The following is a 14,686-nucleotide window of genomic DNA, read 5'->3' as shown; positions in this document are numbered from 1 at the left end:
TACAGCGCTGTGTAAATTTACAGCGCTTCATAAATAAAGGTTAATAATAATAATAATAATAATAATAATAATAATAAGATGCAGTGAGGAAGTAGGGGTAGACTTTAGGCCTAAAGGTCTACTTTGTTTTAATTAGAACCCTTAAGTCCAGCAACCAGAGCCCAGACACAAAGGAATAGCATGGATGAGTAGACATATGATTGGAATTAAGGAGCAGGGGACCTCTAAGTAAATATTTAGACCAGGAATCTGAGATCAGTATTCAAACCAACCTCAAGTTTTTGCATAGAAAAATTTACTCCTGATTCCACCTTCTTCTTCTCCAGTCTCATTTGATAACTACCAAGGTGTAGTGCTTTGAGTGCTGGACTAGGAGTCAGGGAGCTCAAGGTTCAAATCCCCACTCAGCTGTGGAAACTCACAGGGTGACTTTAGACAAGTCATATTTTCTCTAAGAGGCAGGCAATGGCAAACCATCTCTGAATAAATCTCACCAAGAAAATCCTATAATAAGGTCACTAAAAACTGGAGTCGACTTGAAAGAAGGAAACAAAATTTACAAAATAACATGGACTTGCTCAAATATACTGATTTTGCCTCTTTTTCACAAGGTGCCAGAAGGGGACCACAATACAATGGTCTCTCAACATTTGCTGGGATTAGTGGCACAGGACCGGGCCCTTGTGAATGCGCAAAAAAATGTAAATAAAAAAATCCTCTTTTCTTTTTACCTAAGAGAACACCTTTCTAGGAATCAAGGTCCTCTAGTGCACTCTATGGTCAACATCTACCAGAAGCTAATAATAGATTCATGCTAGAGAACCTACAAATGCCTAGAGAACTTTGGTCATCTTCTGGCACTGTTCATAGAATCATAGAATCGTAGAGTTGGAAGAGACCACAAGGGCCATCCAGTCCAACCCCCTGCCATGCAGGAACTCTCACTCAAAGCATTCCCATCCAACCTCTGTTTAAAGATCTCTAGGGAAGGAGACTCCACTACACTCCGAGGAAGTTTGTTCCACTGTTGAACAGCCCTAACTGTCAGGGAGTTCCTCCTAATGTTGAGGTGGAATCTCTTTTCCTGTAGCTTGCATCCATGCTCCGGGTCCTGTTCTCTGGAGCAGCAGAAAACAAGCTTGCTCCCTCCTCAATATGACATCCCTTCAAGTATCTAAATTATATCACCTCTTAATCTTCTTTTCTCCAGGCTAAACATCTCCAGCTCCCTAAGGCATTCCTTAGTTGTGCTGGAAGACCTAGAGATTCCTAGAGAGAACATATTAATCAAAACTGCAAATAATCAAACCTGGAAATGTCAAAGCTGCAAATCTGGAGGGCCAACTGTATTCAGTTCTTGTGTACTGTGAGAGACATCACAAGAAACTGCATTTAAGAGTAGCCACAAGGTGGCAGCACATTTTAAGCCTATGCATCACACAAAACTCAAGTTTGATTTTTAAAAAATGTATACTCTTCTTGCAGACATCCCTTTAAATTGCCTGACAGCTCACTGTTATTCTCCATGCATTGTGGTTCAAACCCAACTTGCTATTTGAGATGAAGAGTATCTCCCAGAGGCACTGAACAAGTTATTGGCTGAAGAAAATAACATTACGAAGAAGCTGTATTTAGGTAAAAAAACATCATGACAGTTGCAAGAGCAGACGATTTTTCCAGTTTAAGAAATTTATTTTGGTTTTGAGAAACAAAATATAAAATTTAAAAAAAATGACTGGGAGGGGAGAATAGGAAGCAAATGACTTGTGGATCATGATATAAAAACAACTAGATCTTTGGTGGTAAATGTTACATAAAGCTGCTGTTGCTTGTAGGTCTGTCCCCTAAAAACAGGGAAGGAAGGAAGGAAACTTCTGCCTAGGACATCCTGATGGATTGCATCACTTACAAAGAGCCGCTCCCAGGCAGTAAATAGAAGGAGGGAAGGAGCTGGGAATTTCCCGGGTTCAGAATAAAGTTTACCTGTAAGCAACTTTCATTCCTGCCATTCAATGACCCAAGTGCACCTCTTCCCAACTGTAGAGAGGTTTTACTACCTCTGGATAGTAACACAATGACCACCATATCACAATAACTACACATATGGAAACATCATAATCCTGCGTCCCCACATTACTTCCGAAACATGTTTTTATAGCTATCACTTAACAGGCTGTTTAGGATTACTAAGTGAACAATAAAACAATCAAAACCAAGTCCTTCCCCAAAATACAAAAACCTGATCATCTATTCACTGAGGCCAACAGATTCAGTCCTAAAGTAAGCACTGCTAACTGTTAAGAGTTGAGATGTAGCAAGCAGTACCAATAAAAGGTTTCTCCCATCTATGGCAATATAAGTTGGAAATTCCATACTTGCATCTTGTCATACACTTAAGTTGAAGAAGATGAAGAGCCGTGTACAAGATGAAATTCTATAAGCCCTGATGAAGAGGGACAGACCCTGCCATTTCCCTCCTCTTCTTTAAATCACAAGCTGAATTATAGGTTCAGTTAAATGTAATTTCATGTTACCTGCACAAGTCTGCCTGAGGTACATGTGGTATTTTGAAGTCAGTACTTTAATACGTAGCACTTATCTGTGCAGCAATAGCTAGCAAACCTCAGCAGAGCTCAAACAGGACTCCACTTGGCCCTGCCCTTAAGAACACTTGCTATTTTCATTTAAGAGATAATGAGATCATACATATTCCTATGAGTTCAGCCTTCAGGTTCTGTCAGTGACACTGGGATGAACCTAGGGGCAATTTCTGGGCCTGTAACTCTTATTTGTGAGGGTTTTCCTCCATAGGAGGCAACAGAACAGAGATGAAGTCATTCTGAATTTGGACATTGCCATCAAGAAACCTGGTTAGCAATACAGCCTTAGTGTGACTCTCTAAAAGGACTACCCAAGGCCTAAGCAGTAGCAGCTAGGTCAGGAAAGTGGTTGGAGAAAAAGCATCTTCAAAACAAAAATGTGGAAGACTGGACACAGAAACCCCTGGCATAGTTCCACCATTGATTTAAGATGGGACAGGGAGGGAGAAAGAAAAAAAGATGAGGATTCAGACTTCCTCTATTCACAGCACAGTCATCCTCTTCTGTCTCTCCTAATTAAGATAATGCAAGCAGAGCAAATATAGGCCCAGTCTTTAGACCCTCAAAAATGGGGCAAGTCCATGTCATCATCCAGGGATCAAATGCAGCACGCAAAGGAGCAATGTTCCCCTCACTAGTTCCCACAATCCTGTGCAGTTTCAAAATTGTCTGAAGAAGCTCACAGTGTTGCTTTATGAAGCAAAGGGGACTCTATTAGCAGGCCAGTTCTGCTCCTGTCAACCTCCCAAAATATTATCTATCAACATTCCAAGTTTAGGGATGCTCAGCTGGAGCACACCACAGGTTTTCCTGAGATCTTCAGGTCATCAAAAGGCAAAAGTGTCAGGATCTGCCGAGGCAAAAACAAAAGAAGACATACAGGATTAGAATTTGAATAAAGAAGCTTTGGAAGTTGTTCACCCCTGGTATAGGGGAATGAAGCAACTCCTTCCAACTCAAGAACATGGATGTTTATTGGTTCATCAAACAAGGGAGCAATCCTGTTCCTAACTATGGACAATCCCAACCATATTACATTTGGATTTTGCCCTTCTTCAGTGGTGTCCCCATCCCTGGTGTCACCTGGTGGGCGGTGGGCTAACAGGGAGACGGAGATGGCCAAAAGGGTGCACTTGGGCCTCTGTTTCAATGCAGCCACAGAGGCTTCCTCATGAGGAGGTCTCTCTGGCTGTGGCAAAGCCAGGAAAGGTGCACTTCACTCTCTCCTTTGCCATTGTGGTGGAGGCTTCCTCATGAGGCCTCCACTGCTATGGCAAAGCCGGGAAGATGTGCTTGGCCTTTCTCCCCCCACAGTGAAAGGAGGGCTCAACCGGATGTCACCCCTCTTCTGAGGTGTCACTTGGTGTGGTCCTCACCCCCTGCATCCCCCTAGGAATGCTACAGCCCTTCCTCAAGAGTTCTGAGGAAAGTATATTGGATTATCCTGTATTATTTTCACAGTTGTCTTGTGAGATAAGGCTAAGAATTAATAGATTGCCCAAGGTAATACAGATTCATGGATGAATGGTGATGTGAACCCCATTCTCTTGAGTACAATGCTAACTATCTGCTGCAATACACAAATAAAGAGCCATAGCGCTCTCTCAAATGCATCAGGTTTCAGACAGTGAGAGAGAAGAGACTTCACTTCCATGTTTGTTAATCTGTGGATTTTTCAATTACAGGCTAAGGAGAATCAGTGTGTCTTAATTCTTCAATATAGTCCCCTTTCAGCTAGTTGGCTATGAATTGGGAATGAAAGCACATAGATGCTAGCCATCAGAGTAAACAGATATTGCCTCAACCTGACCTACATATAGCACTGGTGTTGCTTAGGTCCAACCTTGCAAGGCAAGAAAGGAGGTCAGTGCCAGATGCGTTACTACAACAAAACTACTTAGCCTTGCTACTCCACCTTCTCCACTTGCTTGCCAGTACAGATGCTGCAAGAGTGCAACAGGGTGGTGTGCCACAAAAGCAGATTAGCTAGTTTAGCAGCTCCTCCCTTCTGTATGGCTTTAAAGATAAAGATCAAATCCATCTGTACTGAAATTTGTGGCAAAACATAGGTAGGAAGAGGAGTAGGGAAAGTAAACTCCATGCTCTATTGATAGAGAAACTTTTACCAAGAGAACTACTTCACATGGCTACACCCTGCCTTGTTTCTACACTGTTCAGCCCCCTCCTACATCCTTCATTTAAAGCCAAGGAACCGAGAGAGATTCTCACATCATCATTGCCATCAGCCAAGTCTTGGGCTGTCTCATCCTCCATATTCCGCAGCAAAGTGTCAGCTCCTGAATGGCAGAGAATAGTAGCAATTGTTGTATCCTTCCTGCCTACAGCAAGGTGCAGTGGGGTGCAACCATTGTACATCTGAGCATCCACCTGGGCTCCCATTCGCAGGAGCTGCTTCACAGCCATCTCATCATGATTCTCCACTGCCAAGTGCAGGGGCGTCTTCCCACTTGTGCCATCCTGGGACCAAGAGAACAAGGCATTAGATCAGCTATTTCAGTAAGCCTGGGTAGCAGACTCCTCAAGTGATGAAATTCCCCCACCAACACATTTGGAAACGAAAACAGGCAGCATGAAAGCACAGTGCTCTTAAAACCCTCTCTCAGATTGTTCAACGCTTAAGAACAGATTCCAAAAATAATCTGAAAGGAGTGTTCTTTCTGAGCCTTTAGATACACAAAGTCTTTGAACAACTTGCATAAACACAAAAAGCTTGTATGGAAAACACATAGGAGATCCTGCTTTTAAATCTGATGGCTGCCTCATAGAATTGTAAGGATGCACAGTTTTGGTATTCTAGTTTAGCAGGACTTATTCAAGGTTGTTTAAAATAAAGAACATTTTATCCAAAATTTTAAAGGTCAGTTTTGTAATATTTCCAGAAATGTTTCTGATGGGTATGTGGATAAAGAATTGGGTAATAAATATGGATTACTAATTCTTCAATACATGATAACAGTAGCAAGATCATTGTCTATGCAAACCTAAAAATGAACTGAGGCACTGACAGAAGAACAGATTGTTATGGTTGCTGAGATAGCCGAAATGGCCAAATTAATATGGGTTCTAAAGGACAAGTCAATTGAAGACTTTTTGAAATACTGAAACCATTTATGGACTTTTTGAGCAATAAGAAGTCTAATCATGTGATGCTATGTGATAAGAGGGCCGGTATGGTGTAGTGGTTTGAGCACTGGACTAGGACACTGGGAGACCAGGGTTCAAACCCCAGTTCGCCATGGAAACCCATTAGGTATTTTGGGCAAGTAACACTCTCTCAGCCTCAGAGGATGGCAATGGCAAACCGTCTCTGAAGAAACTTGCTAAGAAAATCCTATGATAGGGTCACCTTACAGTCGCCATAAGTCACATGTGACCTGAAGGCTCACAACAACAATACTCTGTGGTATGATTATTAGCAAATCTAGTAAAATTAATTTGCTGGATCTGTAATGGTAGATTAATGTATTTCCCCCACATCTTTTTATTTTCATTTTGATTATAGTTAAGACTGGTGGGGTCAGATCCCTCCTGTGTTTTAGTTAAATGTTTTTGTCCTTTCTTCTTCTCTTTTTGATTTCTGTGTTTTTTAATGCTCTGTATGTATATTTTGAATGCATATCATTTTGATTGTATATTAGATCATTAGTGGTAAAATCAATCAATCAATTACAAAAAAGATAATTTTATTCCAATAAAGGTTTTATTCTACAGTGCATAACAAGTTATACAACCTGCTTTACACACTTTTGTCTCAACTGTAAATTATACAAAGTCCCCGCTCATTAATCACTGCACAACCTCCTCTCTATATAATTTGAGAATTCACCAGAGTTGAGACTGCCTACACATTTTCAATATTATTCCTTAATGTCCCACAAGACTAAAATACACTGCAGTTCTGCAAAATATGGAATTCTGCAATGTTTCTAGTGTATGGTCCCATCAAAAAAGTACAGGACGAGTGTGGCCTGAGCATATATATGATACAGAACTCTATCAATGCCCCTGACATACCTGAACATTAATGTCAGCTCCATTCTTCACCAGCAGTGTCATCAGTTGCAGGTTTCCTTTCAAGGTGCTGATGTGTAGACAAGTCAGCCCTGAAGAAGAAGACAGAGTGTCCAGGAAGTGAATATCCTTGTATTAACTCCAAGCCCTGTATTTGTTTACTGATTCTAACACTCACCAGACAGACAAATACAAACACCAACCCTGATAAATCATTACTCCTTCCCTCCTACCTTGCCAGTTTTGAAGTTGAAGATCTTGTGGAGTCTTCTTTGCTTCCTTGTTCTTGTCAGAGATGGGTTCCTGCATCAGCAAGAGCTGGGCACACTCCACACTCTGTTGCTCACAAGCCAAGTGCAGGGGGGTGTTTCCACTGCGGTCCTGCAATGCTGTATTCACCCCTTTCAGGACTAAAGCTTCCACCACTATGAACTGCTCAAGGTACACAGACAAATGAAGTGGAGTCTGCAAATAGCAAAGAAAGTGATAAAGGATGAGAAAGAAGCAGAGGGAGAGAAAAACAGACAGGTAAATTGACTGACCAAGATCCTACATTGCCACAGTATAAATAAATGCCAGCAAAGTTACATTCCACTTACATTCTGCAATCCCTGCATATCACTGTTGAGTAAATGCATGCGGGCCACTGCTAAATAAGCACAGCTGACACCTTGCAATGCACAACACAATGTGTATTGGTAAATCTTCTGCACTGGGCCTCTGCTTGCTTTGCATTGGGGCCTCAGGCCCTATTGTGGAATAGGCAGAAAGCCATTACAGTCGCCCCTCCTTTCTTGTGGACTTGAGATCAGTGCTCCTGAATATTCACGGAGGGCCCCCCTTATTCAGAATGGTGCCCCCCCAATTCAAGCCTATGAGGCTTGAATATCTGCAAGTCTTCATTTTCACGGTGTGTGTGTGTCTGGAATAGATCCCCCATGAAAACGGAGGGCTGACTGCACATACATCCTACTCAACGACAATATTATCATTGTTGTTGTTGTTGTTTTGCTTTCCCCACAAATTGGGACTCAAAGTAGCTTACATTTTAAAAGCACAGTAAAATTAAAAACATACAAAGCATGTGCTACATACATAAAATTCCACTTCCCTGTCAGCTGGATGTAACCAGTGCAATGCTCAATAACAACATGTTTATATGGAAAGCAGCACAGCTGTCTCAGCCATAAGAAAAAGAATCCAGATCCCACAACAATTCTCGATTTTGAAAATATAAAATTCCACCCTAAACTCAGATTTGTCTCCATCCTGTATTTGGCTTACAACAGTTTTGTTAGTGGAAAGCAAAAAAGAACTAGATAGTTTTGTATTAACAAGACTAGAGATAGTGTTAGATTCTGGCTTATGTAAAGAATGTCAAAAGATGCCATACTGGATAATTTTTACCTAATGGCTGGAAGGAAATAACATAAATTGCAGAATTCAGATTACCCTGATCTCACAAATACAAAGCCCTGGATAAAAAATTGGGTGTGTGTACTAGCTCTCTATTTAAAAGCTTACAAGCTTTTATTGACTGTCAAACATTATGCTTCAGCAAATGAGACCCACATGTGGAAACAGATGTCTAGGTGCTCTACTGATGCAGATGAACACCTAGGTTTCTATTCCAATACTGATCTGCACATCATTGAACTATTTAGGTATACCCCTTGACCTCAGTGGGGACTGTGCATCCAGAATTCAGGTCACAAATTGTTGTATATGACTAGAGATAGACTGGGGGCACTGACAATAAAGTTTAATTTGCACTAATGAAACAATGCAGTTTGACACCACTTTATCTGCCATGGCTCAATGCTATGGAATTCTGGGATTTGTGAGAAAGCCACAGAAAGGTATCTAGGCCCCATACAGACAGGCCAAAATAAAGCTGCTTCGGGTCACTTTGGAGGTATGCTGTTTAAATGTTGCATGCATCCTAAGAGTCCGGAAGCTGCGCCAAAGCTGTGCTTCAGTCCTTAGGACTAGATCGTGGCATTGGTGTGGCTTCAGGACTCTTAGGGTGCATGCAACATTTAAACAGCATACCTCCAAAGTGACCTGAAGCAGCTTTATTTTGGCCTGTCTGTATGGGGCCTAAGGAATCTTTATGTGCCTACTCAATGGGCCTAGAATAAAAACAAGGCAAGACAACACACCTGGAATAAGTCATTCTGGATCTCCAAAGCCTCAACAGGCAATTCAGCAATGCAGCAGAGTGCTATAGAGGGTACACAGTGGATGATCGCTAAATGCAGCAATCTGAAGGAAAGAAAAGAGGTTGGTTTGAGAGACAATGCTTCCATCACATCATCCTACAACTGTGAAGAATATACTGTTCTGAAGAGAGCAAAATGTTCCTTAAGAACAAATCCTCTACGGATTGCCTATTTGCACTTATATCTTGGAACAGCAAACTAACACATCATCTTACTGGAATACTAATGCAGACTAGCACAGATATTATATTAGGCACACCTCCTCTTTAAGAGTTTCACATGCTTCCATTTTTTCACAGGCCAATGTACTCTATCTGCAGCAAAGGAGTTTCGTATCTGTCAGTCATGAACATCCAGGTGAACACGAATATCTGAGGGGTAGATGAGTGTCTACTGGATGAGCTGGTAATGGGATGGCCCAGGAAGTCTTGCCAACTGTCTGCCTTATTCCAGTCCAATCAGAACTTGCAAGAGACTAAAGCCTTTTATTTACTTAGTATGGAACAACTGAACATCAAACAAGATTCAGCCACACCCATATTTTGGGAACGCAGAGCCAGCTCTGACAACCCCTTAAGTATATGGTATCTGTGGTTATGAATTGCCACCCATGAACTTTCCAGCACACTACTAAACTTCTCAAAAAGTGAAAATTATGTTTCTGTGTTAGAGCACTGGACTTCAATTCTTCACCAAGGTTCAAATCTCCACTCAGCCATGGAAATCTGCTGGATGACCTTGGGTGAGTCATACTCTCTCAGCCTCAGAAGCTAAGGCAAACCCCTCTGAATGTATCTTGCCAAGAAAACCCTGTGATAGGGTTGCCTTAGGGCTGCCATAAATTGGAAATGACTGGGAGGCATACTACAACAACAGAGTTAACATCTCAAAAAGTGGCAATTGTGATTTTGTGTTAAGGGGCTAATCTGTGCTGACTGTGCCACTGGCTGTGGGAGTAACAACAGTGAGTGGCCGGCATGGCAAGAAATGGGCAAGAACTAACTGAAAATCACAGCTTTCTCAGAGGACTTTAAGAAAATCTCTCTCTGTCAAAATCAAGTTTTTCAGATTCCTCCATTAAGGAAAATCAAACAGCAAGCCCCAAAAGACAATGCCCCAAACCGGTTGTACTCATGCTTCCTCACCAACTTATATCCAGCCAGAACAATTTTAGTTAATGGAAACTCTTAAAGAGAATCTGAATTTCTTGTCTGTAATTCTGCCAACCAAGTCTTCCTACCAAAGTAAGTCATTAATTCTCTTCAGAACTGGTTTGGCCTGAGAAGGTTTTTGCCTCTATTTCAATTATCAAGTAATTCCTTGCTATTTAAAAAAGCAGAAACAAGCACCTTCATCATCATGGGGTTAGAAAATAGGTTCACAAATGTACACACGGAGGGAAAACAATGCACAAACAAGACCTCTTATTTGGCAAACAAGACCTCTTTTTGGTGGTTAGGGTAGTGGACAAAATGAAGGAACACATTAATTAAGAATACTATACTTAAGATATGAAATCCTTTATACCTTTTTTACTCTTATCTAGCCACGAGCTGATGGAACTAAATATTGCCACAACAGAAACATTTATAGATCACTACTTAGTCAAGGTTTGTCTTCCCTCTGGTTGTGAAAATATAATGAAACAGGTCATGTTCTATATAAATCAAGAACAGAAAGGTAAGTTCCTAGTATTCATTGCTATCTTGCATAATAAAACATGCACTAAAGTGCCAAAATGAAGTGAGAAGAGGAGGGTTTTTTTTAATACCACAATTTTCAAATAAAATAGGGATTAATTCTACCATCCCCAGCAAAGCAATCAAAACAAAAACAAGCTGTGCAATGTTATTTACTAGCGCTATACCAAAAAAAGCGTAATTCAATCATAACGATTTTGCTTACAATATGGGAGTCAGTGTGGCAGTGAGACTATTACTCTGGAGAACAGGGTTTGTTTCCTAGCATGGCCACAAAACCCACTGGGTGACTTTGGGCAAGTCATGCCCTCTCATCCTCAGGGGAAGGCAGTGGCAAACCTTCTCTGAACAAATCTTGCCAAGAAAACCCCATGACAGGGTTGCCATAAATTGGAAACAACTTTAAAGCACAACAACAACAACAACATTTCAGCAATCTAACCAATCTATTCAAAATTATCATGCATTTGAAAATGGCTCTTTAAAAGCACAGAACTGTTTTTACTGTACTCCTCAAAGGACTGCTACATCCAATGAGTCTAATGAAAGGGATTTCCACAAAGGTAATGTTGGGGGGGGGGGGGGAGTGGTACTGGAAATTCAAGGAGCAGCCATAGAATTTAAAAGGGGGAAAGAAATTCAGACCACTAAACACTTTCCAAGCCAACAAAATGCCCAGGAACAGCCCTGCCTCGGGTTGTGTGCTAAAGCAGTGCGTAGTCCCTGAATTTTTTAAACATGAGATTACAATATGGCAATGTGCAGATGAGCAGAGCAGTGGAGGATAGGGGGTCTTGGAGATGTCTCATCTACAGGGTCACCATGAGTTGAGATTGACTCGAGGGTGGATAACAGCAAGAACAAAATGTGCAGCGACGTCATCATGGTTGCACTTGGGATCACTTGAATGCTTTGCGCCCCATTCACAGCACTCAGAGAATGGAAAAAGTGGAAAGAAACTCAGACCACTAAACACTTTCCAAGACACTAAAATGCCCAGGAACAGTCCTGTGTGCTAAAGCAGTGAGTGGTCCCTGAATTTTTCAAACATGAGATTATGATGTGGCAACATACAGCTGAAGTCATCATGGCTGCTGGGCTCTTCAAAGCACTCAGAGAAGCAGCTGCGGTTTAGGCAGAAGGCAAGGCCCAAGGGGAAGCCCAAAGTCACATGCGCCTGGGGAATTTCCCTGCTGAACAGCGTGGAAGGAGACTATGCCAAAGGAGACTATGCTCAGTTACCACTGTCAGTGGGAAGGAAGCGTCTGAAATAATCTGGTTTCACAATGCTCTGGTGCCACAATAAACTACCATTCCCAGAATTCCATAGCATTGAGCCATGACAGTTAAAGCAGTGTCAAATGGATTATTAGTGCAGTGTGGATGCAGCCTGAGTTGCTCCTGTGCCTTGTGTGACCTTGATTTTGTAAGGCTGCTCCAATAAAACAAAACAAAACTCACCAGCTACCTTTTTACTAGCTCCCAAACTTTCGCCTTCTACATTTCCATGTTTCTGCTGATGTTAATGGCATAGCAGCATGGCCAGAAAACAAACAAATAAACAAAAAGCAGATAGCAATTATACTTCTGAGGAAACAGAAGGACTGATCTAGATTGCAAATCACCCCAACAGCTCTTTTTTCCCTTCATAAGTAAAGTTTTTTTTAAAAGTTGTGCCAGTCTATTTCTATTGGCAAAACAGCAGGTGAGATATGGAAAACAAGAAATCAACGAACACAGCAAAAACAGGAAATTGTGTCGAAAAGGAGGAGCATATGTCAGTACCAAGTTTCCATGGATCATTCTCTTCTCTGTAAGGTATTTCTTGTGTTAAATTCAGGTACGCTCCCAACAAAGCATGTGCAGGCCCCAAACTTCCTACTCTTGGTGGAAAGCACCTGATTTTAAGGACAACTCACTGATAAGTTTCACTTGTGTTTTGACTTCCTCAGGAAGGTAAAGCGCCTACATCGCTATATCAGTTTTGTGCTTTTACATTACCAGATCACAGAACCCATTAATAGCCTTCCTGCCCCATATAAATATATGTTGCCACTTGACTGAGAGAAAAAGAGCCCTCTATGGTATACAGAAACTTGCCCGACCAGGCAAAGGAGCATGTAACTGCAGCCGCTGCATACCGCAGCTAACAAAACCTCTGACAGTGACTCCTTTTTTCCAAAGGATTTCTAAGGCTCCCTTTCCTCATCCTCTATCTGGCAGAAAGGTTTTTTTTAGCAGCATCAGTATTGGGAAGATGGCGAAGAAAGGCTGGAGGAACACTGATTTCCAGTGTCAGGTTGCAAGAAGCATACCCATAAACAAAACCTGAACTGAGAAAAAGCAGTATTCTCTAACTAATTTTACTGTAGCTCTCTGTGTGTCTGTGAGCATGCATGCACACACCTATAATAGGCAACATGAACAGCAGCTCCCTTCAAAATCCCTCACTGGGCATTCATGAACATGACAATATAGCGAAAAGGGAGAACAGATTAACCTTCTCACCAGCTACCCAAAACATGTTGAAAACAATGAAGAGTGGAGGCTGGTAAAAGAAGGCCAATCACTGGTGGCATTTTGGAAGAAACCTTCAAGTGGACACTCAGAGATTCAAAACAGGTGTGTTTCTTATGCAAGGCTTACCTGGCCCTGGTTATATTATTTCACAATAGTTTGCTGAAGCATATTTGTTCATCTTTTTCTGGTGAAGGAACCTACCTCTATTCTTTCCATGTTGTTTCTGCCTCTGGACCCAAATTTTCTGCTAAAGAAGTAATGCTGAGGGACACGTCTACTTCATTAAACAAGGTACACCTATGTTTACAAACCTGGCTGAAACAAACTGCAAGAAGAAAAACATTTGAAGAAACACAACTGAGACTTCCATACAAGAGTTAAAATTATTAAAGAGGAGGAACACACAAGCTAGAAGAGAGAGCAGTAAGTTTGCTTGGCCTGAGGCTACTGACAAGGGCAAGATTCCACCCCTTCCTCTTCTCTTTCCCCTGCTGAGTTAATTCTGTGCAAACTACTTTTGCACTTTGAACTCAGTTTGAGGCAAATGAAAGGGAGAAAGTAGGAGGAAGAGAAAGTGGGAAATTTTAAAAGAAGTTGAGAAAGTGGGAGGACAGAGGATTAATTAGGACTGCACTTACCACATCAGGATAGTAGGAGAGTATTATGTCGCCTTTCTGGTTCACACTCATAATATGAACCTCTTGATTACTACAATATTATAAAATACGGGTGGAAAACTGTGGTCTTCCAGATATTGCTTGCAACTCCCAGTAGCCCTGGCAAGCACAACATCAATGGTATAAAACCACAGGACTTGCAGTTCACTTATCTGGAATACCATATGACCACTGCTTTTGTACAGGAACAACCGTAAGAGAGAGAGAGAGAGAGAGAGAGAGAGAGAGAGAGAATACAAAATGGCACTTCTAGAATTAATTAATCCACAAAATTCAACAGCTCATTTAAGATATGATGGTAGTTTAAATTATTATCTTTTACAGAAAACATTCTTTGTGTTATCCCACCCCATATATATATATATATATATATATACACACACACACACACACACACACACACACATACACGCCAAGATGTTCCAATAACATAGCAGCATATTCTGTTTGTAAGAAGCCTAGTAGAATCAGCACCTTCTTAGGCAATTGCTGTATATTCTCAATCAAATAAAAAGCTCAAAACATCATACCAAGTTATTACCTGTGGTCAGGTATTCCTGAAGAGGAAACAAAGGAAAGACCCCCATTCAATTGATAGCTGATTCCATATCTAAAACTATCACAAGATGTAGCAATGGCTGTCAACCTCTGATCAGCTTTAAAAGGGGATTCGGAAAAAAAAAAACTAGAAAAGGAGGCTAACTGTTGCTACTAGAAATGACATCTATCAGAAACAGCGTGCCCCTGGGGAACAAAGGTGAAAAGGTATTACTGCAGTGATGTGCTGCTTCTGACCTTCCCATCAAGACCACTATGGAAGCAGAACGCTGTACTAAACAGAAACCTTTGGTCAGACCCAGCAGGGTACCTTCAATGCTCTTATCCATGTCCTGTCTAGTGCCAAATTCCTACTGTTTCACTTTCTCTTGTTTACA

At 41.3% G+C, this 14,686-nt stretch overlaps 1 protein-coding gene across 1 annotated transcript in view; it reads right to left on the bottom strand.

Annotated features, from left to right (window-relative positions):
* Positions 1–1,671: 1,671 nt before the first annotated feature.
* Positions 1,672–14,686, bottom strand: part of NFKBIE (NFKB inhibitor epsilon) — a 29,725-nt gene continuing 16,710 nt past the window's right edge. The window contains exons 2-6 of the mRNA XM_089529623.1: positions 8,795–8,897; positions 6,866–7,097; positions 6,636–6,724; positions 4,830–5,078; positions 1,672–3,450 (exon numbers count right to left, since the gene is read on the bottom strand). Of these exons, the coding sequence (XP_089385749.1) occupies positions 3,385–3,450; positions 4,830–5,078; positions 6,636–6,724; positions 6,866–7,097; positions 8,795–8,897 (739 nt within the window). The 3' untranslated portion in view covers positions 1,672–3,384. The remainder of the gene's footprint in view (positions 3,451–4,829; positions 5,079–6,635; positions 6,725–6,865; positions 7,098–8,794; positions 8,898–14,686) is intronic.

The sequence above is a fragment of the Sceloporus occidentalis genome, unplaced genomic scaffold, assembly GCF_023333645.1.
Source record: "Sceloporus occidentalis isolate IW3139 unplaced genomic scaffold, rSceOcc1.0.p SCAF_6, whole genome shotgun sequence".
NCBI classification, from domain to species: Eukaryota; Metazoa; Chordata; class Lepidosauria; order Squamata; family Phrynosomatidae; genus Sceloporus; species Sceloporus occidentalis.
This window is presented reverse-complemented; position numbering and strand designations above follow the sequence as displayed.